Source organism: Molothrus ater, chromosome 4 (genome assembly GCF_012460135.2).
Source record: "Molothrus ater isolate BHLD 08-10-18 breed brown headed cowbird chromosome 4, BPBGC_Mater_1.1, whole genome shotgun sequence".
NCBI lineage: Eukaryota > Metazoa > Chordata > Aves > Passeriformes > Icteridae > Molothrus > Molothrus ater.
In genome coordinates, this window is record NC_050481.2 from 11,247,301 (window position 1) to 11,273,118 (window position 25,818).

The window sequence follows — 25,818 nt, forward strand, 5'->3', positions numbered from 1 at the left end:
CTGTGAGGAGTAGCAGGGAACATTAACACGTCTTGGTAAATTAGGAACAAAAGCCAGGGAGAAATCAGAGAGGAGGAAAGAGGCAAAGAGAGGGGGAAAGCTGCCAGGAGAAGGGGGGATGAATCTCTGAAAATGGACTCTGTTGCTGTGATGTATGCACAGGGATGGATTCCGAAAGAAAGGAGAGTAGCCAAACCCTCACAAGGATCCTCCTGAAATGTTCCTCCCGGACACAGCTGCATCTTTCAGGGAATAAAAAATGTCCTCCTGCAGCAGCCTGGAACAATTTTAATCCCCAAACAGCTATTTTGGGGAGGGGGAGGAACCTCAAAACCTGCAAATCTTGCAACAGGTTCTGTTTGCAAACGCAGGCGAATCCGGAACATTTGCCTATTCCCTGTATCGAGCCTGCCGGCTGATTTGATTACTTCCCTGGAAACGCATGTGCAAATCGCGTTTGCAGCCTTCGGAGGGCACTGCCTTCCGCCGCGCCGGCTCCGGTGACTGATGCCAGCGTCTCGCTAATGCGAGGTGCAGGAAGAGCCGGCGGTGCCAGCAGCTCGCAGCCGTAAATCCCTCCGTTCCCAAATGCAAAACACTGCCGTCGGAAATGCCTCACCCTGAAAAAATGTGTTAGCAACAATTCTATCGCTCAGATGAAGCGGGCTGAGGCACAGCCGCTCCTCTGCCACGCACTTACCGGGATAGAAGGAGCCGATGATGCAAAACTGCGGGGGGAAAGGGCATCAAATTGAAAAGCCCCGGGGAGATGAATGGGAGATAAGGGAGACAAAACTATTTACAGCCTGAAATGATTCCCCCTCCCGGAAAAATTTCCTTCTCATCTCCCTGGGAAGCGCTCAAAGGAGAGCTGTGGTGCAGGCACCTTGGAGCAGGGGTAAATCCGATGGTAAGAATCTGAGCAGACAGTTAAGACTACACAAGTAAGCAAATTTATTTGAAGACAGAACAAATATCGTGGCAAACAACAATATGCAAATTCAGTTGAGAACAGGGGTAAATATCAGACTTTGTTTTCAAATCGATATAAAATATAGTCAGATTTCATTTTGTCCAAAAAGCAGCTCGCATGAGGGTGGGGGGTTGGAGGGGGTGGCCCTGTTCACGCCATCCGAGGTGGGTGTCACCTGGAAAATGGGTTCGGGAATGATCCTGGGAGGAGATGGAGGCACCTTTGGGACTCTAAATTTCCACCTCTGTTCTCCTTAAAAGCCAATTTTTGACACAAAGCAAGGGGCAGGCTCATCCCCTCCAAGACCCTCAGTGCCCACCCACCTATGTTTGGACTGAGCAGTCATGAGAATCCCAGCTGCTTTTTAGGGTTGGGCATCTTTGAAGGCATCTGCACCTCCTCTTCCCCACTGGCTCCAGTGGCTGAGCCTGAAAAGCCAGCGAGGGAGCAGCTCACCTCAGATGCCAGAGGAGTGAACAGGCCAAAATCCCCCCCTAGGGTGAAGGTGCTGGCGAGCTGCTTTCTAGAAAAACCATCCCAAAATAAAAGCAGACATAGAAAACATTAGATTGTCAATGAGGCTTTGAAACAAATTCAAGTTTATCCTTGATTTTTCTCATATGTGTGTGTGTGTGTGTGTGTGATACAAACAGACAAGAAAGACGTGGTGGACTTCAAGCTGGGGACGGGCATGTGGTCAGTTGGTGTCCGCAGGAGCACCATCGGATAGGGAGGAATTAGCACCAGAGAGTTTAGAGGAGCCAACTGAGCACATGCAAAGTCCTTTGGGAACAACGGGGCAGTGGGGACACACGGAACAGTCCATGAAACAATACAAGGCAATTCATGAGTTTTCATACAGTACAATACAGTCACTGATCAATTAACCCTTTCAGTACAGTACATGACAAATAACACTTTGCACCCTGTTAGCACTAGGGAAGGAGGGTTTGGGCTGCAGAGGGGTGGCTGCTGAGCTGGCCCTTCTGCCCTTGGATTTCAGGGACTGTGGATTGCTTCGGCCACTTTCCCACCCCAGCTCAGACAGCCCGAGCCCAGCCTGGCTCCCGGGGGGATGCGCTGGTGGAGCACAGTGCCACTAGCCCATCCTCCCAAATCAGGGAATCCCAGAATCCCTTAATGGAGGGGACCTTAAAAATCATCTAACTCCACCCTCCTTTTCATCAGACCAAGCTGCACAATGGTCCTGGTTTGGCCACGGGGATGGAAGAGCCATCCCACTCTGCCCTGTGCCAGCCACCAAAGTGATGAGAAAACCTCAAATTCACACTCCACCTGGCCACTTCTGGTGCCAAAACACGCAGAAAAGGGTTCAGGGGCTGCCTTCAGTCGGCCTCGAGCCAAAGCTGCTTCTTCCCTCAGGCGTAGTGAGAACAGGGTCCATTGGAAAAGTGCTAAATTACAGTACATTGGCATTTCCATATGTCAACTATTGAACAGCAAAACAGATTGTTTGAAAACAGAATCAGTATCGTACAGTAAGTTCACACTTAATTCTTCACCGTTTCTACACTTGTAACACATGCATTTTATTTCCATTAGTTTAATGCCAGTAGGACCAACATCCTCCAGAACAATGATCTAACATTAAACAAAACCTCCTAAGGAAAATATTAAGCATCACATAAAGTTTCAGGAGAAAACCTGTTAATTAGCATCACAAGATACTCAGATTTACATTTAGGAGTTTTCATGCCATGACTTTAAAACACCTTTTGGTTAATATCCGGGGGTGGGGAAAAACAAAACCAAAAAAAACCAAACCAACCAAAAAAAAATTTAAAAAAGGAATGTTTTGGGAAGTAATCTATTTCTCTGTGTGTATACACACCCAGGGGGACAAGCACGAACACATGGGCCAGTGCATGGGTGTGTGCACAATTTTGTTTTGATAAACTTGACTCATTTCAAGGGCATTTTCATGGGTCCAAAAAGACTTTCAAGGAAACAAATCTAAACTACAGAAGTAAATTAAAAAGTCTCTCTTGGAGGAACAGAAAAGGTTGGTAAAGCATCGCCTGTGTGCTGTAACAATGTGCTTCCCATGACCTATCTGAAAACCCAAACAACTAAAAATCCTTTTTTTCCACCTAAAAGACCCTTCCAGAGCAAAGGGTGCTGTGCTAGGATTTGCATTCAGGCCTCAAATGTGATGGGCAGGAGAAAACACAATTCTGGCTTCCTAAAGAATGAGATGCCATCTCCAAGGGACAAAAAAACTACACCTGTGGGGGAAAAAAAGACAAAAATACCTGTTCCACATCCCCCTTTCTCCCAAGCTTATTTCCAAGGACTCAGTGAGACTGGTGGGCTTGCTGGGGGGGGGGGGATTTTCCAAATGGTTTGCCTTTATTCTGGTGACAGTGAGCAGGATGTGGGCTCTGAGTCACCAAGGTACTTTCTGAAAGGGCTGTTCCCTCAGCCACTATAATTCTGGGGGCTCAGACAGAGCAGCAGCATCGCCTGGTGCTATTTCTTTAAAGCTAAATTTGCAGGGATAATTTGGATTGGGATGGGGGGGGGGTGAAGAAGAAAAAGAAGCAACCCAACCCAAAATACTGATTTTATTTCTGTTTTTACATCTGTGACAAAGGATGTAAGAGCATAATACTTGGGGCTGCTCAAGATTTGGGGTTTTTAACTACCTTGGGTTTCCAATGAATATCCAAGCCCCTGAAGACAGAAGCCAACAAAACCAGTCACTACAACTGGAGCTGTTTAGGAAAACTCCTCCATCTGCTGCAACAGGGAAACCCAACACACCCATCTCTTTTTGCTGCTGAAGGTTATTTCCATGCTGGCCCCTTGCTAGCAGCAGTGAAGGAGAAGCCCTAATTCCCTTCTCTGCATTCCCACTGATCACGCTGTACTGGCAGGAGTTATCCATCAATTTTCACCAGGGAGAAACTCCCATCACGGAGGATTGCCAGAGAAGGGTTTGGATTGACTGTGGGCTCATCAAGGATGATGAGCAGCAGTCCCAAGTGTGGGTACCCTGGCATGAAGGGAACATGGGGCTCTCATACCCACCATGATTCATTTGCTGCTGTGGAAAACCCACAGGGGCTTTTAAAGGAGCAAAACCCCACCAGGTGGTTGGGAGTGGGTGGTTTGGGGCAGCAAAACCCGTATTATTCAGCATCCCAGGGATCACCATTCCAAATCCTAGAGATTTCTGACTATGTTTCCTACTAACTCTACCCTGCTGCTTTCTTGCTGGCAAGGGAGCTCTGATCCCTGGCCTTCCATATGGAAATACCACAGGAATTTAACAGGAATTGCACATCTGAACTGCCTCTGAACATGAGAGCTGATCAACTCCTAACAACGCTTTCCAAATCCAACAGCAAACCCCAGGGTTATTGTGCTCCATCTTCCAAATGGTCTGTAAATCTTTTTTACTTCAAAATGCCTTTTGCAGTTGAAGCCCACGACCAATCCCAACAGCACTACCAGTGCAAGCACAATGATGGCTTTTATTGCAGTGGCTTGAACACAGCCTTTATTGGCACTGGGCTCTCAGACTGGTTTGGGCTGGGCTGTCCCATGGACTCACCGGGGTCCCACACCAGACACAAGAGCTCCTGCTCTGCTCAGTTCCAGGTGCCAAGGAGATGATCTTGCACCATCCCAATCCCTTTTGAGACTTCTCCTGCATCTTTGGTGTTTTTAAAAGCCATGCCCTTGGGTCTGCGTGTGACCTGGAAGTTTACAACAACCACCACGTCTGCCTGTAGGTGTTGGTGCTGTCGTGTAAAACAAGCTTGGATGGGTAAATTCCCTACTCTCAGGTGGCTAATAGATATGTAATGAAAATCAGGCATTGGACAGTGGTCCAACACACCTCAAAATTTTCTTCTGATGGCCCCTACATAATTAATACCTCGCCTAGGAGGGGAAATAGCTGGGGAAAAGAAGAGAGTTGAAAACTCAGTGCTAACAGTAGGTACAAAAGTGCAGTGCTCAGTTTAGTCCAAAGCAAAGTGACTGCTAGTACTTAAAGTGCTAGTCCCAGCGTCGGTTTGGTTCAGTGTCTGAAACACGGGGGAAGGCGGGGATGCTACCCCGGGGGGAAATTAAAAACAGACAGCACTGCAACTGCACATGCCACACCAAAAGTGCTTCAAATCACGCCACGGCTCAGCTTGTGAACACACACGAGCGAACGACTGACACCTTTTAGGCTACTATAAAGAACAGCTCCATGAACTCCATCACTACGAACCTGCTCGGGAAGCAAGCGGTCACGGCATACAGAAAACAAAGGACGAGCCCACTCCAAAACCAAGAGCCTTTAGGAACACTGACAAGCCTTTGCAACTAGGATACTCAAAGTCTAGCGAAAGCAGCCTTGCCCAGTGTCTGCAACAAGCTTGGCCGATGCTTATCATGCACTTTGCAGAGGCAGACTGCCTCCTCTTACACGCTATCTTACAGCTTAGCCTATTTACCTATTTACTTGTGGTCTGCTTCGTTAATTGCAGCTTCCTGACCATGCATTAAGCTGGCTTGTTTCTCTTAACCACCCTACCTGCCAAAGGACAATGAATGCAAGGACAAGACGACGAAGGCGGTCTGGTAAACACTGGTTTTCATGAGGAACAAAGCTCCAGAGAAGGACTTTGGATCAGCACGCTCCTGGGGAGAGGCTGGGAAGGGAGGATTCATCCCAACAGATGACAGGCATTCCCTTTTCTCTCAGTAAACACACACTTCCCACCAACTGCCCCATCACCCAGCCTGATCCCTCTTCACACAAAGCAGAGCCTTTAGTTCTCACTGTGTTTCAGCAAGCACCCCAAAAAATCACCACAGGACAGCAAAGTGGCTCCCCAGACCCTGCATGCATTGCCACCAACTCTCCCAAGTGTTGTACAAGGCAACATCTGGCTGTGCAACATCTGGTGCATCCAAGGTAGATGTGGATCTTTTCTACAGAGAAAGCTCTTTTCAAGTCAAAAGTACTGAGTTGCTGGAGCTGGCAGGATCTGTTGGGGATGCTGCAGGTACAGCTGCAGACATGTTTCTCCTCCGAGATCTAGCACTAGGGAGATGGTTTTCCAGCAGCAGGGAACACTAATATCCCAGGAGTGAAAACAGAGCTACCAACTCACGTCACTTATTTCCATTACTGCCAGAAAGAGCTGGATTTAACACACAAAGAGCAAGGTTGTGCATACAGGGGATATCAATGTACACAACTGGAAAGAAAGGAAAAAATGTGGGAGCTGGAGAAGTGCAGTGTGATATGGGCAATGCCTCGCAGTGAGGAGGGCAACAAGGTGCACGGTGGGGAAACACCATCATCTCAGTCCACCATCCAGACAAGAAACTTCTGGAATGATATATCCAGGGGAATGTACACAAGCATGTGGATGTGGCCATGACCCTGCCACCCAGCAAGGAACAAGTCCATCATGGGGGAAAAAGGGAAAAGCATGCCAGCCTTCCCTAAGTGATGCTGGAGCCTTGTGGGATTAAAAGCAACCACTGAGCAATAGACTGGGCAAAGAAGCATCTTCCAGGACTGTATTCCAGGACTGATATGTAGGCACTGGGATCACATTTGGTTTAAGTAGCGTTGACCTCAATGTTGAGACCAAACCCAAACACTGAAGGCATGGACAATTACCAGCCTGAAAACTCCCGTGCCAAAAGGACTCCTTTTCCAGGTCTTTTTATAACACGTTCTTTCCTGTCTTCCGATGGAAAGGATTTTTGGCAGATGATTTGGAAGTGGATAATAAATCTAATGCTAGGACACCGTGTCCAATTGCTCAGTAATTTCCTGCATGGCTCTCACCAGGAAGTTTACGCGTGGTGCTGCATTTCTGCTGCTTTAGTTTCTCCTACAGATACACTGTCATTGTGTGTGACACTCCTTATAATTCTGCCTCCACCTGGAGTGGCAACCTTGTTAAATTTTTAAAAAGAAAAGCTATTACAGGTTTTTTAGGAGAAAAAGCTGTCTGCTTGCCCGTGACCTCACCTTTAACCTGAGCTCCAGATTTTAAAGGCATTTATAAAACTCTGCTCCGGCCGCTGCTCTAGATTTTCACCTAAACATCCTCAGCAACTTTCCCAGTCTCGAAAAAACAACTGATTTGAAAGTTTATTAGGAGCAATAATTTATTTTTGGAGGCGGAGGCTTTTGCTGCACTGAAGGCTGCAGATATCTGTGCACTGGTTTTCAGTGGTGAATCAAGTGATTCCCAGACACAGCCTATTTCCAAGGAAAACACCAGCCCAGGCTGCTGGATACCAGAGACACTACAGTGCAAACTGAAGATGCGGGGCCATTTTTAATTCTATGCTAATTATCACAATAAAAACCAGATCCTGCAGTGGAAGACCCATTCTGGGAAGAAATAATCATCCATCTTTCCTAGCTGTAGCCGTGCTGCTGGAGAAGAAGCTTATTTACAAAAGGCAATCTCCAGGAAAAAAGCCGTTATTGTTGCCTGACAAAGCCATATATTCTGATACCTTCTGGGGGGCTCTGTCTGGAAAATTCCTCTTTGAAACCCAATGCCATAAACCTCAAATATGGAAAAACCCCATCCTGTTCAACAAAGGGCAGCTGTAGGGCTAATGCAACCCACCGTGACACAGAAATGATGCTTGGAGATCCCTGCTTTGAAATCCCTGCTTTCGGTTTAGAGCAGGAAAATCATATGACCTCTAAATTATTTATATGTGAAAAGATGCTTTTAATAGAAGCATCAATGGTGTGTAAACAAAACCCAAATTCCTAAAGCAGACTTTCCACATTTTGTATGGTTACTTAAATGTGGATGAGAAATATCCTTTTTCCCCCCTGGACAAAAACATCCATTGTGCAGGATGGCATGAAAATGCCCTTTTTTAGTATGCAGGAAACACAAGAAACCAAATAAAGCCATGAACCTGCAGAGTGGTTGTGAAAGGGATGAAGAAAACCCAACCAAGCAGCAGGACTGCAATCTGTTCCCGTGCTCCCTGAAGAGGCTCTCACAGCAGATTGCAGTGCCAGACAATCTTAGGGAGATGGGAACCTGCACTTGGGTCCCAGCCAAGACACAATCTTCCTCCAAAAGCTGCTTGGTGCCACCACCCATGGAAAGGACTCTGCTCCACCTTCTCCATCCCTCCTAGCTGGGTATCCATGAGGCCTGCATCCAGTATTCCCAGGCACGTTCCCAGGGAGCAGCAAAACAGCTTCGGTACGTCGCCCTGCCGCAATGATGGAGCCTGAAGACGGGAACATTGGACCACAGGGACAGCATGTTGAAAGCAAAACATTTTATTACCATCGGTTAAGCTTCATAATGCACGCTTATGAGTAACAGAGAGGTTATATGGAGATCACTTTGCTCCCTACCAACTGCAGCTTCTGGGATTAAATGCAGCAGCTGTTGAGCGGAGCGGAATGGGACCAGTGCAAAGAAAAGGAGAATAAAATACATTTGAAATGGTGGGGGGTAGCTTGGCAGAAAACAGGCCCCTGACTTGAAATTCAAGAGAAAGGTGTATTTTTTTACTGCTGTACCAAAAGGCACGGTGTCCCGGACAACAGCTGGTGACCAAGCACTGCTCTGGAAAGGCGCCTCTGTAACTCAATACCCACCTCAGCAAGCAGCACCTGATATGGGCACAGCATGGAATGTCAGAGTGGAATGCTTTTCCTGGGGACCACAACAGCTCTACAGTCCAGGATGCTGCAAAACCAGGAGCTCCTGACTAATCACACCCCTGCAGGAAATTCTGGTGGCCATGGACCACCAGGAGGATGGATGACAATGGGACCTATCCTGAATTCTGGATGGTTGATCTGATTCTGATCTAGCTCAGCCACAGCGCCCTGCAAGGCTCTCCTGGGGTTGACTCAGATGTGTGATTTTTCGCTTGTTTTCTGTCCACTCCCATGAAACGTTTTTGACAGTAAATGCCAGCCTGGGATGGTTTCTAAAGAACACAAGTTTCTTCCAGCAGAAATTGCCCCTTCAATCTAAGATCAAAAATGTAGTTATCTTTCCTAGAGGTCAGAGACTGTAAAAAAGCTATTTTGGACCATCTGTTGAAGAGTCACTAACACACTTCACCAGCACCATCTTTTTTAAGCCGAAATCAGTTTACCTTCCAGCCAATCTTCCACAAGCAGCTTCAAATTGTATCAAACCCTATCCAGAGGAGCACTCTGCTTTCCCCTTTCCCAATATTACCACTCTCATTTCACAATAGTTTCTGCATTCAGACAGAATTCAAAGGAGAAAATGCCTGCGCTAGTGAAAGAGGACTCCAGTTATTGCTAGCACAAAGCTACCAATTTTTCTTCTAGCATACAAACCACTTGGCTAGAAAGGTGGGAAGTTCTTGGAAGACTGAGAGCCTGGAGGAGGCTGGTTTTTAGGCTGAGGCAAGTGAAAAATCCCCATATTGTGCCCTCTTGCTTGTTTTGCACAGCATCTTCAGCCTCGCTGAGAGGAAGAGGCCGGTGTGGGTTTTGAACAAGGAGAGAGAGCACCTCAAGGGTTATTGCAACAGCTCGAGGACTGCAGAGGGGAGCAGGAGGGTGAACTTCCCTCTGTGAAAAGCCTGAGGGGCGAGGTTTAGGGAGGTTATCCCAGCTTTAGAAGGTGCCTCCTAAGAGCAGGAAAGAGGTGCGAAAAGCAACAGGTTAAAGTGCAGCTTGATGCTGCAGGCAGGACTTAAATGGGCACCACCTCTGCTTCCTGCTCTGGATTGAGGGTTTTCTTGGGGTTTCACACCTATCAGCATAAAACACACACTGCCAAGCAGACAGTTTTAAGCTCTTTTAAAAGAAAAGTCTCTGTAATATGCCTTCACCAAGGTAACCCACAGTAAAAAGCTGGCAGCATCCATGAAAATGTTCATCAGGCGACTGCAGCACGTTCCTCCTCGTTTTTTATTTCTTTTTGTAAAATAAGACAGCTAGAAGGAACTTATCAGTGGTTAGCTCAAAGGGTTACCCCTGGCAGCGCTGAGGGATGACTGTGCTGACATCAGCAGTAAACGCTGCTCTGGAGAGGGGGCCGGGATGCAGCAGGATTACGTGCACACTGCATGCTGGCACACGCTGATCCCAGGACAGACATGCCTCTGGGCTCTCCAGAGAGGATGCACCAGAGGCAGAAGAGGAAGGATGAAAGAGCTGGGCTCCTGTGGTATCCAGGATAAAGCTGTTGGCACCTTCCCTCTGAACTGTAATGGGACACACAGTACCTGTGGGTGGCGGTCCCTTGCCTAGCTCAGGTGTCTGCTGCTACTTTGACCCAGGTGCTATGGGCAGGCTCTGGTGGTCCCTGGTCCTGGTGGCTCCCACTGCAGCAACCGGAGTCAGTATAGGACTGTAAGAGAGTAGACAGGAGCTTGGCAGAGGCACAGCTCTTATCTCCACATCTTCATGCTTTGCTGTGGGCACGCTCCTCCCACGTGCCTGAATTTACAAACCCACATCAAACCCCTGGGTCGATTCCCAAACTGATTTGGAAGCATTTGCTATTACACATGCAGAGAAAAGCAACTCTAATTACTCTGCACCCCATTTAAATGTCCCGGGGAGAATGAAATCCTGGCACTGCTCAAAGAAACCAAATTGAGGTTACACATAACAAAGGATCCAGGCATGCCACTGAGCCGTGGTGGGAAGGAAGAGCCTGAGCTCAGAGCAGCACTTGCAGCAGATGCAGCAAAGCTCATCCCTGGGGAAGCTGTCAGACACTGCCTACAAGCGAGATGGTGCGCGCCGGCTGCTCGGAGTCTGCCACCAGCACAGCTCCAGATCTGCCCCAGGGAACTGCTCCACGGAGCCCTCTCCACATGGGAGCCATCCCTGAAGGAATGGCTGGCTGCAGGGTTAAATAACTCCTGCTTTGCTGCAGTTTCACCCCAGAATCTGCCCCAGCCCAGAGGTAACGTCTGCCAGAGCCCACCAGCCATGCAACAGCTGCAGAAGCACATGAGATCTGTGGAACAGGATCCCTGGAATGGCTGAGGCCAAAACACACCAAAACAGACAGGGAGTAAAATGACTGTCTGGGAAAAATATAGCCAGCTCCACATCTTTTTGTTCTACATTGGCTGCAGCAGCTAGCAAATGCACAGTGAGGGAGGGAACCAAGGCATATTCGGGCTTTGCACAACATTTCCAGAGGGATTCATAATGAAAGCTTAAGGAAAAGATGCTGAACTTGTAAGAAAAAAAGAGGTTTAGGGCCCTCAAGCCAGGTCATGCACAAGACATGAACTTGGTGATCCAGCAGGAAAAAGGGACAACACTAGCAGGATCAGGCACTGCCAGGAAAGTGAGAGGAGAATGTCCCTATGCACTCAGCCATATAAACACCTACAGGGGTTTCTGCCTGTGCTGCTTTAGTGACCTTGATGTTTTGCAACCAGATGGAGCAAGAAATATAATGTCAGCTTAAAGGATATGCTCTGAGGTAAGAGGCACAGAAGTTTGGTTCACCTTGTGAAACAGTGCCTATTCTCAGCCTACTGGTAAACATTTCAGCCAAAAAACTCTTTCCCTAATTTTACCAGGATGGGGGAGATTATTAAAAAGGCTTAAATTAAAAAACTTCATCACTTACTACAGGGATGGGCACATAAACTGAGTTGTTGAATCTAGGATAAATGCTACTGCCAAGAACTCGATCAAACCCTTGCCCTCTGTTCTTGGCTGTCAGTAGCCTCTGCTCACCCTTGCTGGGACATCTACCTGGGAAAACTCTTCAAAGTGCCACCAGTACAATGCTCCACTTTTCAAACACTGCCATGTTTATTGGAGGCTCGGGAGAGAGACTGTCCTTGGAGGCCGTTCAGTCCCCTCACAGATTCCTGTTCTAGGCAGCCCTATAGAGATCTCAGGAGTGTTCCAACATCTAGGAGGAAAGAACAAGCAGTGTGGTGAAGACAACCCAAACAGAAAAACCATCTACCTGCTGACTGCACACTGAGCTGCATTTACTCCAGAGCAGTGCTCCATCACCTCCCGCTCAGAGCCTAAGGTCTCTGGCCTTAGATTCCCCCTGCCAGCTTTCTGGGGGAGAGAGAGAGACTCTCCTTTTCCATCAGGTACCTCCCAACCAGGCAGCAGCACAGCAGCCTCCTCCGTGCCCAAAGCAAAAGTGACAATTTGCAAAACAGCCACAGGTCCAGGGGGAACATGCAGAGAAAAAGCAGCTCCTGCTCAGCACCAGTTGCCAAGGGAAGCAGTGGGAGGACTGCCAAGGCCAGGCTGGGCTCACTCCCTGGGAGCCCTGAGCTTTGCTCTTGTGCTCAAAGCCGGCGGGGCTGCTGATGCCAGCACACAACGTGCTCCAGATCCCCCTTGGACATGGAACAGCAGGGATAATTGATTTATGTTCAAAATACCAGGGCTGCATTGGCACACCCAGCCTTTTCCCTAGGAAGAGGAGGGAAGAAATAGCTGCCTGACACATGTGCCCTTCTGGAAGCTGCTGGGATGAATATACATCATACATTCATGTGCAGTGGTGACACTGTGGGACAGCAGGAGCTTCTCTCTCCTTGGACCTACACTCAGATCTCCTCGCACTAAAAATGTTACTAAGGGAAAGTTCATGCCAGTATTTCTGTGACTCTTGACACACAACCCTGGGAGGTTTAGGAACATAAGGGAAAACCTGTATTTCCAAACATGCTGGCACAGGGAGCTTATATTGTCATTTATTGTGCTTTCCCTACATTTGCGTTTGAACAGACTCATCAGAAAGCAACAAGAACATGACCAGGGCTAAAAATTACCCCATGTGGAAGGTTTTTCCTTCGGAAAGGATGCAGAAGAGACCTGACAACAGCCTTTAATTATGTGTAAGAGCTGCAGCAGGGAAGAAACCAAACTGTTTTTATAACTCCTCTGGAGAGTATGGCCTGTAAGGCAAAGAGCAATAGAAATAGATGGAAGCAAGGGACACGTGGACTGGACAGCAGGTGAAATAGCTTAGGGAGGGAGTATCCAGCATGGGAGATTTGAAAGAACAGGTTTTTTCCAGGTTGTTCAACTTGGGAAAAATATGGATGCTTTTTGCTCTGTACCCGGCCCTGTAATGCACATTAGAGGCACCTTTGCACTTGGCAAATTCAAGTTTAGAGTCAGGTAGGTTCCAAACCTTCCAAATTTCTCCCTGTCTTGCTTCCGGATACCATCAGTATTGATCAGCATCAGACCATCACAAGAACTCTCGCACTCCTTTGAGGTAGGGAAGTGTCATCCACCCCCTTTCAGTGGTGGAGAACACAGGCACAGGCAGGATAAAACCAAAGCAATCCCATCTCCATTATCAGGAGGCCCAGCTCCACACACTGACAGCTTTCCCAGAGTCCAGACAATTACTCCAGCACTTCACTGGTTCAAAGCACAGCTTTCAACAGCTGTTGACACCGACCCCTGCTGCACCTCAGCCCTTAGAGTGGCAGGCCCAGGAAAGCAAAGGTGGTACAAATGGTGATCATCCGCAGAGTCTTGTTAGAAACCACACAAACCCCTTTGCAAAGGCATGAGATTGCTTCTTGAAAGCCACTTTCTTTCCCCTCTGATCCCCTCCAGCCTTCACCAACCCCTTTCCTTGGCAATGGAAAAGGGCAGCTGCCGCATGGATACACACAACACTCCATCACTCATTCCTGGAGCGGGAGGAAGCCGATGTGGAGCAAGGCTCTGGTGAAAAGCACACATAAGTTGGGATGGCATCAGCAAACCTTACAGGCCACCAACAAGTGAGTGCTCCTCTGAGCTTCTGCCTGTGTTCGTGAGCAAGCCCAGCAAGAGCCCAGCCACGTGGGCCTCCAACAGTGAGCTGTAAAAGCAGTAACTCTACCCATCGGACACGCTTGGCCCCGGTGGGTTTGTTGGCAAGGTTAGACACTTGCAGAGCGTGTTACTGATCCCAAAGAGGAAGGAGAACCAGCCCAAGAGAACCACCCTGGTCCCCGGAGAGTACAGCATTAAGGTCCAGGCTCTGTGTCTCCTTCCCCAGCTCTGTGGGACTCCAGTGCTGAAGGTGCTGCCTATTCCTCCCACTAGGGATACAACCATCACTGTGCTCTATGATTCCCCGGAGCACGCATCCTGTCCTCGCTTCCCTCCGCCCCCTCCTGCCTTTTCGTTCCTCTGCCTCGGTGGGAAGCGCTTATCTCTGCTCTTACTCCCCCTCTCCCTCTGCATTGTGCCAACAACATGTGCTCCCAACAAGGACCAGATGGGAATACTTGTAAGAGCCTGGGGTTAACCCGTGTCTTTTATCCCACATACTCTCTGCTGTTTTGAAATGCAGATTCTATTGCAGTGTAAAGATTTAAGGTTAGTAGTAGAGTATGTTGATATTGCTTGTGAAACCCATCTCGCTCCTATTGCACGCTGATCATCTCCAGCACGGGAAACAGAACAGACAGATAGTCTGTTTAATGTCTCCAAGGGAAGGACCTATTGGAATAGGGGGGAAATGAGTATTTGCAATATGCCCGTGCATATCCATCTCTAATACTCCTCTCTCCCTCGCCTCTGCGTTCATTTGTGCCCACACATGAATTCACAGATGTTGTGCCAGTGGGGCTGGGCACAAAGCCTCGGCTCTCTCCGGCTGCCAGCAGCCGTCACCAAGGGCCATCTTTGCCTCCAATTAATCTCTGCGTGGCAAACGATCAGGACCAAGAGCAGACGCAAACTCCCGCTTGCCGGACGGATTTCCCTCACTGTGGTAAGAAATCCATCCGATTGTCTGTGTGTCCAACCAACACCTCTAGGGCAGGAGCTGTTACCCCTCCCAGTTCAATACTGGTGTGTTGGATGGCTGTAAAACCCCCAAAAAGACAGAATATGCCTTTTTAAGTTTCAGCTCTGTGCAGAGCTAGCAATTTCCATGTGCCACTCCAAGCGTTTCTGTGCAGCCTAGCAATTAAGAAGATGAATTAGCAAGTCGTTAATGATGATTTTACTGGGGGGAGGGGCAGCCAGGCCCATGGAGGCCAGGTTGGTAGGAACACCACCACATTCCCCACATGTGAGAAAGCCAGCAGGCACCTGCACCTTTCCAGAAGTTGGTGCACACGAGAGAGCCCCAAGGCTGCAGGTCCGGGTTCCGCGTGATGCCTCCCTCCGCACGGGGAGGGAGCGATCCAATTACATCCATCACAGAAATGCCAAAACGACATCCGCCTTATAAAACCTCAATTTACGCTCTGACATTTCTGGAAAACCAATTTTTAATCCATGTCATCTATCAGGAGTTCTTGATATTTTACTTCACCTCGATGCTTTATATATACTGTTGCCTTTATTGAGGTGCAGGTGGGGAACTGAACACAGGCTGACAAAATATTAGGAAGAAAAATTGATGTCAGCCCATAAAGGCTTCCGCAGGTTTTGGAGGAACAGAACAGCAAAAGATCTGGCTTTAGCTTTTTCCAAATCCCCCAAATCCAGAAGCACCTTCTCCCCTAGCTGGGGCTCTTTTCCTGTGGCCATGACAGCCTTGCTTGGGTGTAGCTTATGGTGCAGCCTTTAATTCCATTCCTTCTTGAATAAACTCTTAATTTCAAACACAACCTTTACATGAAAGCAAAGGAAGGGAAAGGTGAATTTTAGACATCACATCATGTTAAATCATTAAAAATAAAGGGCAACTTAATTTTGGAGTAAGCAGCATAGAAACTTAAACAGAAGATCTAATTTTCTTCAGGAATTCGTTAATAAATCGCATATATCTAGCGTATGTACAGCAAAAGTGGGAATGCCATGAAACTGAAAAGGCTTATAATTTTTGACCTGGTGCAAAATCTGCCCAGTGAAAATACACAATAATAAACTCCTTTCTACTGTAAAAATTACTAGAATTGGAAAACAGGACTGCAAGTCACACAAGCAGAAGGCTTCCTAATCACCAGCAGCTCACTTCCCTGGGAGTTTAGGTCACTTCAATAGGCCATAGGGGAAAAAAAATGATGCAATTATCAGACTAGGACATCTGTAGCTGAAAAACAAAAGTGCTGACATTGATTTTGGTAATTGCTCGGGGGTTCTTTTTTGTACAAAGGACGTGATTATAATACTTCTGCTTGGGATTTTATAAACATGGCAGTACAGATTTGCAGAGCCAGGGGTTGTAAAATGGCACGCAGACATGACGTGGCCGGCAGCTGCCTCTTTACAGCTCTCACCTCTCCTCAATGACGCCTCCAAAGAAGAGCTTTGCCTTCTTTTAACAACGCCTCCCCTCGCAGCCCCGCTGAAAACCTACAGGATTCTTCCGAGGGCTGCGGCCAGGAGCTCACGCCCAGCCCTGGGTGGAATAACACGTTTATCCAGACCGGTGGCGGGAGCAGACGTCCCCTCCTCAGACTGCACTTCAGATAAATAAGGTTATTTCGCTACGAGCTACTACAGGCTACAATATACTCACATAAATATAGTAATGCCTATATGTGGATATGAATCGGTATATATCGGATACAGATAAGAAACACGACGACGAGTAGATACCAATAACCACTGCAGCTTCTCGCTGGGTAAAGTCCACCGTCCATCCAGGCTGCATGCAGAGAGCCCATAAGGGAGGGTTCTGCCCTCTCCACACCAGTGCAAAATGCTTCCCAACCCTTCCATAGCTCTGTACTTTACCAGGAAAGCCGACTCCGTGGGCCGGACCCAACACAACGTCCCCCCAGCTGCAAGGCAGGGGAAGCCCCCCAGCCCCTTCCATCTGGGATAAGCTTTGCAGGGACCACCTCGCCTTTGGTGCCAGCAGCGGGGAAAGCCAGGTACGGGGCAGCTGCTGGACTTGGTTTTGTCAAGACTACAAGAGCAAAGCTCGGCATTAAGCCTCAACAGCAACAAGGGCGGCCCAGTTTGCAGAAGGGGCGAGGAACCGCTGCAACGGCGGAGCTGAGGGCGCTCAGCAGCTCTGCAACATTGCAATGTAAAAAACCAAATCATCATCCCACTCTTGGTGGTTTGAGAGGATCCTCAATACAGCGCCTGTCCTCCTCTAACATACGAGTGGAGCTGGACCGAGCAGGATCAACAGGTCTCTAACGTGTGCATGCAGGAGACGGCTTCTCTCGGCATTAGACTACGTTACCAAAGCATCCCCTTACCGGAGCGGGAGCAGAAATGTGCTCCTAGCATTATTTACACAATATAAAGTGCATTAGGATTTAATAATTCAACTGACAGACTTTCTGCCGGGACCATACAATTTCGAAACAGAGGTGAGGGCTTGAATAGGAAATTCTCTCATGAGAAAAAGAGGTTCAGACCGGTGCTCTTCACCCTGTCCTCCTAAGGATTGTTTTTGGCCGTTCTTTCTAGTGCAAATAAGCTTGTGTTTTCTCAAGTTTAAGGGACATGGCAGTTTCAGGGCGTCAGGAACGAACACTTAAAACACATCAGGGATTCAGCATTCCGGAGCTTCTCGCCGGGCCCTCCTGGGCGCCAGCAGCCCACATGGTCACTGCTCTGGGAAGCTGAGGACGCACTGCCAAAAATACAAAGGAACCCGTTTCCAAATCTCACCGTTCAAGTCTTGCATTGCTACACTCCAAGTGCATCCCTACTGCCCTCCAGCCCAACATCCACTTCCTATCGCCTGGAGAGCTGTCTTCCCCCAACCCAACACTGGTGCTTCCCGTGGCAATGGAAACCCAGAGCCGCTGCTCTACCCACGAGTGATCAGCAATGAACGTGAAGATCCCGAGCCAGGTTTGGATACTAAGGTGCATCCTGTGCCAGGGGAGTAAATGCATGAGCGGATCCTATGGGATACCTGCGTGCCAGAACCAAGGTTGGCCGTCGCTGGATTCCTGGGTGACATTTACAACAAACTAACGGCATTGGAAGGCCAATTCACTAACAAAAGATAAAGGGATTTTTTAAAAAATGGGCAGCAATAAGGAAAGCAATTTTGCATCCTTTGTTGCATCTTTTAAAATGGTGAAGAAAACATCCCTTTCCAATCATGAGTAATTTCCTCACCAATGCTACAGGAACATGGGGAAGGCATGAGCACTTCCAACACATGCAGCCACTCACGCTAATTCCAACCCAGGAGCTTTTACAATCCCTTGAGGCAAAGGCGGGCAGAGATGGGAGATGCCGAGCACACACAGAAACGGGAAGGAGAGCATAAAAAGTTCGTACATTCATAGCTCTGGTTTGTTGGACTAGAAGTGAATTTTTTTACCTCAGGCACTGTGACGGGCAGCAGCAGTCAGCGATGCGCTAATGTACGCATCAACTCAATTCACTAAATTCTGGTTTCACATCATAACAGGATGTGGAGTTCTTTTAATGTGGGGTTTGGTGGGTTATTTTTTTAATTGACCTGTTAAAACCATTGGGACGAAAGCCGTGAGAGCACCGATGAACCAGGACCCCGCACAACGCCCGCTGATTCATCACGGTCCACTGGCTGTTCGAGTGATGGAGCAAGAAACCTCTTCCAGGTTTGAAAAGGGACCTGAAAGAGCAACCTATGGAGAAAGGGATGGGAGTTTTTGACACTAAGCCAAAGGCTTGGTTGCTGTAACTGCTATATGTGGTTTTAAAGGGGGAATCACCTAAAACAGTGAAATTAACTTTCTTACTTCTTGTCACAACTGTAACATTTTCCTAAAGGTTCTTTGGTGACTTTGGTGCAAGCTGTTATTTTTTTTCTTTTTTTTTTTTTCTTTTTTTAAAGTTAAAACAGATCGACTAGTTTTAGTACCCAAACTAAAATCCAGATTATCCTCTTGGTTCCCAACCCTGTCTCCCCAACCTTTCTCATTATGACATTAACAGGCAACAGCATTCGGATTGAGCGTGGCCATGCAGTGTGCAGGTGGCTCCAGACTCAGAGTGGTGAACAGTCTGGTTGGAGATAAAGATATTTCTCAAAAGGTTAAAAAATAAAACAGGTCATGGCTGCATGGAAAAACAGCTGGTCCACATGCACACTAGGCCACTCTGTAATGAAACAATTTGAGTGATTACAAATATCTGATCAGACATGGTAATGCCTGCTTAAAACAATCTCAAAGGTGAGCAACGCGCTACTACAAGTACCTGGAGCTCAGTCAAACTCCCGCTGGTTCAGGGGGAAGGAGCTGGTTGCCCAAAGGCTGGACAAGCCCCTTATGCTATAAATATTCATGTTTTAAGAAACACAGAACCTTTCAGCAACCTCCCAACCAGGTAATTGCACACATTCTCCCTCCAGGCAGAGAGTTAATATCACAAGATTTAAAATTACATCACAAAGACTCCAGGATGACAGCAAAACCTTGGGGCGGGCAGGCGAGATCGGGACTGGAGCGGCTCAAGGACAGCTCCAGCTCCGAGCTGGAGGGGGAAGGTGGTGATGGCAGGGCACGGATGTTGTCTCCCCAATACCACCCACAACCAGCACAACAGAAAACCCAACGGGGCATCCACCACAGCTTCCAAAATGCACCACGGGCGAGCGTGACAGAGATGCCTTTCTACACGAATCCAGTGGTGCACCCAACACCCCAAAGGTCTTCCAATGGCAGGAGGAGGAAAACACCCGAAGGCTTTCCTCGCCCAGGTCACATCCCAAACCATGTCAATCTGGGAAAGGAGCTGGGAGCCTTGGCCACGGCATTCCTTCCACCTCCCAACACCCGTTCCACGCCTAATACAAAAATACCTTCTGAAATTTCGGACAAAATGCATTTAAAAAAAACAAAAAAAATCACCAGCCTCTAAGGGGCAGAACACGGAGATGAGGAGTGGGTTATCATTCACTGCCATTAATTCAGGAGGCTGAGCACTCCGCTGCCCTGGGGTACTCAGGTGATCTGGTCAGCACAAAACTACGGGAGGAACGACAGCTCTTCCGCCCTTCACTGGCACGTGACTGAGGTCTGATGGGTTATCAGGACTTTACCCATAAACAGACTATCGTTTCCAACTCAACAACCAGGAGATGTCAACTTTTAAACCTCTCTCCCTCCTCACACACAGACCAGAGATTCACGTGGAGCTGATTTTTGCCATAAATGCTCTATGACAGTGCTGCTCGGCCTTCGGACCGGGCACGGGCAGAAGCCAGTCCTGAAAACCTGGTGATAAGCAGAAACTGATACATTTCATGGTAAGGTTCAGGGCAGGGGTACTTTTGTATCATGTTTAAGTGCAACACAAGCCTTTTCTAGACTATTTAAAGGTCAGGGTGCCGGATTTTGTTTGTGCTGATACTCGTACTTCCACAGTCTCCAACACTTGAAGCAGCTGACTCATACGGACTCAGGAGGTTGGTCCTTTTCTAAGACACACGGAGATGTTTTGGGCATAGTTTAACATGATAACCAGACTCCTATAACATTATGTACTGGAGTTAGCAAGAACTACCAGAAAAGGACTTTACAAAAAACTGGGGCAACTTGGAATTACTATAGGTCAGTCCCTCTCACCAATTTCTGCTTGCTTTGTTTGGTTAATCGTCCAATGCACTCTATTCCAGACCCTCTTGCTCTTCACCACTGTCCCCTCTGGCATCCATTCTTTTCTCTTTATGGCTGTTGTAAATTCTCCTCATCTCTTCTTCGTACTTGATAAAATTTTCCCCGAACCGTGTCCACGCTTTGTAGGGAACTGTGATGGTGTTACGGTAGGGCGGCCTCACCTCACTTACCTTCAGGAAGATGCCGTACCTGTTGGATCCCACGTCGAAGTAGAAGCGTTTGTTGTCCACTCGGAAGGAAGTGCCCTCGGGCAGCTCCGGGGGCTCCTCACCTCCCCCACGGCGATCCTCTATGTCCCCCTCGCCATACTCTTCAATCAGCTGCACCAAAGCATCCCTGAACTCGATCATGCCTTGCGCTGGCAGGACGATCGTCTGCTCCTGTCCCAAGCCGTGGCCGAAGTAGCCCATCATGCCAGGTCCCCTGCTCATGGTCTGCCTAATCCGCAGGAAGCGCCCACGCTGGTTCTCCTTCAGGTCCAGGTAGTACTTCCTGTTGTCCCTCTCGATGTACTCCGTTTTGAGGACGCTGTGAGGAGGCTCTTCAGAGCCCACGGAGGCCGGAGGCGAGGGCGGCGGGTGCTGCGGCTGCCTCCGGGGATGCTGCTCCTTGTCGTTGCTGTGCTCGTGCCGGTGCCCATGGCTGCCCTTCAGGCCCAGGTGGGCGTAGTGCTCGATGAAGTCCCCCAGGCAGTCCTTCAGTTCAGCGGCCACCGACAGGGAGAGGGTCAGCTTGCTCTTCCTGATGTTGTCCTGCCTGCCCCTTCCTATCCAGACCTCGGCGATCTTCAGGAAGCGGCCACGGGAGCTCTGTTTCACATCCAGATAAAACCGCTTCTTTTGGATGTCCACCCTCTTGGAGGCCAGCTCCTGGATCTCCATGCAGCTCCCCTGGGAGGAGGCCGGGTAGTGGTACTGCTGCTGGGACTGGGAATAAATGTTCCTGTGCAGGCCAGAGCCTCCCAGGTTCCTTCCTCCTCCTCCTCCTCCTCCTCCTCTCCCTCTTTCCATCTTTACCAATCAGCTGGAAATACACAACAGAGACACAGATAACAACATCAGCACCAGGGGCCTGCTCAGCTCCTCGGCGGCGGCTCCGCTCGGCGCCGCTCTCCCTACAAAGGCTCCTGCATCCCTCTCCGCTGCCACTGGCACGCAGCATCGCAGCCCGAGGAGCCCGGGCGCTCTTCCCCTCCCGTGCTCCGGCTGCCGGACAAGGGAGCCTCGATTCCAGCGGCGCTCCCCGGCAGCACTCCCTGCCCTGCAGCCCCCCTGTCCTGCCCCTGTGGTACCACAGATCCCCCAGCTGCCCCACGGGGGTGGGTTATGGTGCCCTGTTTCGGGGAGCACTCACCTCTCTCCCCGGGCTGCGGCTCCCCTCTGCAGGGTCTATCCCCGAGCCGCTGCCTTCCCCCTCCATCACCCTCTCTGCTCTTCCTCCCAGGGCACGGGGGGTGCACTGGGGTTTCCCCCAGCACTGCTCTCCTGTCCCCCGCTACCCACGGAGCCCCCCCGCCACTGCATCTCCTGCCCCAGTGCCCCCCAGCCTCCAGTTCCTTCCCCCCGGTAGTGCCCCAGTGCCTCTCTGGCCCCTCACGGCCCCGGTACCGGCCCTTGGTGCCCTCAGAGCCCTCCAGTGCCCCCAGCACTGCACCGGTAGTGTGCCCCTGGCCCCCAGCGCCCCACTACTGCCCCCCAGTGCTCCCCATCACTGCACCTCCTGCCCCAGCGCTCCCACAACTTCACCCCTTGCCCCCCAGCGCCCCAAAAGTGCCCCCCGGCGCTCCCGGTACTGCCCCCTGGCGCTCCCAGTACTGCCCCCAGCGCCCCAAAAGTGCCCCCAGCGCTGCCAGCGCCGCCCCCGAGCGCCCCCAGTGCCCCAGCGGGGCCCCCCCAGCGCCCCCCGGCACAGCATCTCCGGCCCCATCACTGCCCCCCACAGCCCCGCGGTCCCTCCGCGCCCCCCGCTGCCGCGCTCCCCCCGCCCGGTCACTCACCCCGCAGCGCCCATCGCCGCCGCTGCCCTTCAGCCGCCGCCGCCGCCACCGCCCGCAGCCGGCGGCCCCGCCGCCCCCCCCCCCCCCCCCGCCGCGCAGAGCCACGGGCTGGCGCTCCGCCCCGCCCCGGCCCGCCCCGGCCCCGCCCGGCCGAGATCGGCGGCGGCGGGCAGCGGCAGCAGCGGCAGCAGCAGCGCGGGGGGCGCCGGGGGGTGCGCGGCCCCTACGGCGGCGGGACTACAACACCCACAGTGCCCCGCGGCCGCCGCGGCAGGGTGCGTGCGCGTCACCTCGGGTAACCCGAGGCGAGGCGGGGCGCTATCAGTGGCGTATTTAGGGAGCGACGCGCCGTGACGCGTAATGTCGGCTCAGTCTCCGTGAGGGCGCTGCCCGCTCCCAGGGACCGGAGCGCGGGGAGGCCGCGGCGGCCGAACGGGCTCGGAGCCCCTGCACCGCGCTCGGAGCTGCTGCCGGCCTGTCGCGGGCGGCGAGGGGACACCGGCTGAAGCGGTGAGTGCGCTGCTGGTGGGTCTGGGAGGGCTGGGGCACAGCAGGGCAGCCGCTCCCAGGGGGGCCTCGGCGGCCTGCCCAGCGCTGAGGGTGCTCAGTGTTCGTGTGGCAAATCAGGCGTGTTAGCCGTGGCTGTTGTCGTGCTTTAGTGTAAAAATGCTTTTTGGTTTTGAAATGCAGGGGGATGCTGGTTGTACTGCTGTACACCAAGGGAAAAGTCTGCTTAGCCTTGAAAATCAATTGAAAATATTTTCATAACCTTGTTCAGGCCTGATGATAGTGACCGCTGACCTCCACATGAGCTGCTGACTGTTCTGATTTCTTTTTATTGTGTTTATTAGTCCTAGAAATGGATGTAGTAGCTGGCTGTTCTGGTTTCTTATTGTTCACTTTATTAATCCCAGAAATGTGCCAGAAATGGATGTGGTAGCCGCTGGCCTGCGGGATAAGTATCCCCAGTGGATGCTCACAGAGAGCCAGGAGGAAGCTTCCTTGGGGCACAAAAAGGTGGGTCCTGGCTCACTGCAGAACAACCCAGCTCTGGGCAGTGTGTAAATGTTCAGTATAAAAATGCCCACGAGGAGGGACCATCCCTGAAACAGCTTCACCAGTTAGGTAATTAATTAATTAATGAGGGAGGGGGAGAGCAGAGGGTGCAGTTCAGCAGCTTTTATTCCACCAAGTGATATAAAATATATAATTATTTAATTAGATAATTAATTAGTAAATATATCATGTTTATATGTAACATAAACATATAAATATAATGTCTATGGTTATATAAATGTATTTTATATATAATAGAAATATAAATAATATAATAGATAATGTTTATATTAGTAAGTATATAAATATTTAGTTAGATAATTTATTATCTATCTGTTGATAATTAATATATAATTCATTATCAATAGTTAGATAATTAATTAATTATTGAGGGAGGGGGAGAGCAGAAGATGTAGTTCAGCAGCTTTTATTCCACCAAGTGGGAGTAAATGATTAGCTGATTAGTAAGTGGTTAGTAGCTTGGATATTAAAAGTTATCAGATGAAACAACAGTAATTTTGACTTTTTGTTCACTAGAGAAGCTGCAGTAGGAGCCCATGTTGTTTGATGAAGGGTGTCACCACTGCACATGAATGTTTTGATTAAGGGGCTGTGTGACCCTGGCTGGGATGGGTGTCCCTGGTGAGGAGGGGAGTGGTGGATAACCAATCTCTCCCAAATTTGCTTTCTCAGAAGCCTGGTTCCCAGAGGAGTGTTCTGGAGGATGGGCTGCCTTTCCTGGAGTTCTCTGGCTCTGTTGTTTATAGCTATGAAGCCAGTGACTGTTCCCTCCTCTCAGAAGATATCAGGTAACAACTCACACTCACTTTTTTTCCATCTTTCCCTTGAGTGCTCCTGTGTTTTTGGAAGGGGCTCAGCTCTTGGGAATAGTTTCCCATTTGGCCTTGTTGGTGGGAGATGCCATTGCTGAGTCTTTCTGTCCCTCAGAGCAGAGGCTGTGAGGGCTCCAGTGCAGACTGAGTGCCTCTCACAGGATGGATAATTCCATGTGCTTCACTGGCTTCATGGACAAGTGTTAATTCCTAATTAATTCATTAACTGGGAGTGTATGTTTAAAGAAAATACAGTAAATTTATGGTGCAAATACATTATTTTCCCCTTTTTTGTGTAGCACAGCTCATGATGCTGGGGGGAAAAAAGTTGTGTACAACACTTCTAGTGCTGTGGGATAAATAAAGGACTGTCTTTCAAGGGATCCGGGGGTGAACCTTTTACAGGAATGAAAACTACTCCTTTTTTCCTCTGCCTGTCCTTGAGGCCTGTGTGGCCAAGTTTTAGTCCTGGGGATTAAAAGTTCTGTCCCTGTTGTGGTGCTGAGGAGAAAGAGGTGGGAAATCTGGGAGTCCAGGGAAGAAGAGAGTGGTGTGGGAAAGGTGCTTTGAGCTTGTTTCATTTCCCATTGCCCTCCTCTGATTTGACTGGAAAGGAAATCAGGTAGGAAATCAGTTTAGTTTTGATGTGCTGGTAATTGCTGAGTGTCCTTCTCTGCACCCACCACCTGCAGCTGTTTATTGACAATGTGTATTTGTGTTTGTAGGCAGATCTGCAGGGTTTTGCAGCGTTTCAGGGGCTCTGTGGGTCAGCACCAAGTGCTCAGAACTGTGAGATGCTTTCTGTGCCCTGCAGGTGTGACATGGGGGTGTCACACAACCTCTGCTGTCAGTGCCAGGTGTTGGAGCAGCAGGTAAATGTGGGAATATCTGCTCCTTTGCAGGCAGAGCCTGTCAGAGGGGGCTGCTGTGGGCTTTGACATCGAGTGGCCCCCATCCTACACCAAGGGCAAGATGGCCAGAACAGCTGTAATCCAGATGTGTGTGGCTGAGGACAGGTGCTACTTGTTCCACATCTCCTCCATGGCAGGTACTGTGCTTCCTCTCTTATTTGGGGCATGAACTGCTCTCTGTTTCTCCTGGTTATCTCTGAACTGAAGCCTTGAGCAATGGCTGACATATCCTACCACATGGGACAGTAAAAACCCACCCTTTTCCTCCCCTTTCCCACCTAAAATAAAGGGATTTATTCTTTGAGTGATGCTTGTGTATTAAGACAGTCTTAGATGTGCTTGAAAACAGGGTGTGGGTTCTGATTATTTTTCTATGTGGGAATATTTTATTCCAGTTTTAAAAATTTAATTCTCTGCTCCTTTAATGAGTTTTCTGTTTAGTGCCAAAACAAACAGTGAACCTAAATAGAGCAGGCTGTGGGCTTTATTGTGTTTTGGTGTTTTTGAGTTTTTTTTCTTTTTTTAATTTGGCTTCAACACGGA

General features: G+C 49.5%; 2 protein-coding genes across 5 annotated transcripts in view; one reads left to right on the forward strand and one right to left on the reverse strand.

Moving 5' to 3' along the window:
- Positions 1-930: 930 nt before the first annotated feature.
- PURG (purine rich element binding protein G) lies at positions 931-22,554 on the reverse strand. Of its 2 annotated transcripts, XM_036381826.2 has the most exons (3): positions 22,476-22,554; positions 20,650-21,502; positions 931-8,224 (listed from the first exon to the last, which is right to left on the reverse strand). In XM_036381826.2, the coding sequence occupies exons 2-3, from the start codon at positions 21,487-21,489 to the stop codon at positions 7,985-7,987; spliced, it is 1,080 nt and encodes a 359-aa protein (XP_036237719.1). In that variant the 5' UTR covers positions 21,490-21,502; positions 22,476-22,554; the 3' UTR covers positions 931-7,984. The 2 variants fall into 2 exon arrangements, with proteins under 2 accessions (XP_036237719.1, XP_036237720.1); XM_036381827.2 differs by having other exon boundaries at positions 8,134-21,502.
- Positions 22,555-22,850: 296 nt separating this feature from the next.
- Positions 22,851-25,818, forward strand: part of WRN (WRN RecQ like helicase) — a 28,379-nt gene continuing 25,411 nt past the window's right edge. For all 3 annotated transcript variants that reach the window (XM_036382385.2, XM_036382387.2, XM_036382386.2), the window contains exons 1-4: positions 22,851-22,985; positions 23,390-23,492; positions 24,225-24,340; positions 25,267-25,412. In XM_036382385.2, the coding sequence (XP_036238278.1) occupies positions 23,403-23,492; positions 24,225-24,340; positions 25,267-25,412 (352 nt within the window). In that variant the 5' untranslated portion in view covers positions 22,851-22,985; positions 23,390-23,402. The remainder of the gene's footprint in view (positions 22,986-23,389; positions 23,493-24,224; positions 24,341-25,266; positions 25,413-25,818) is intronic.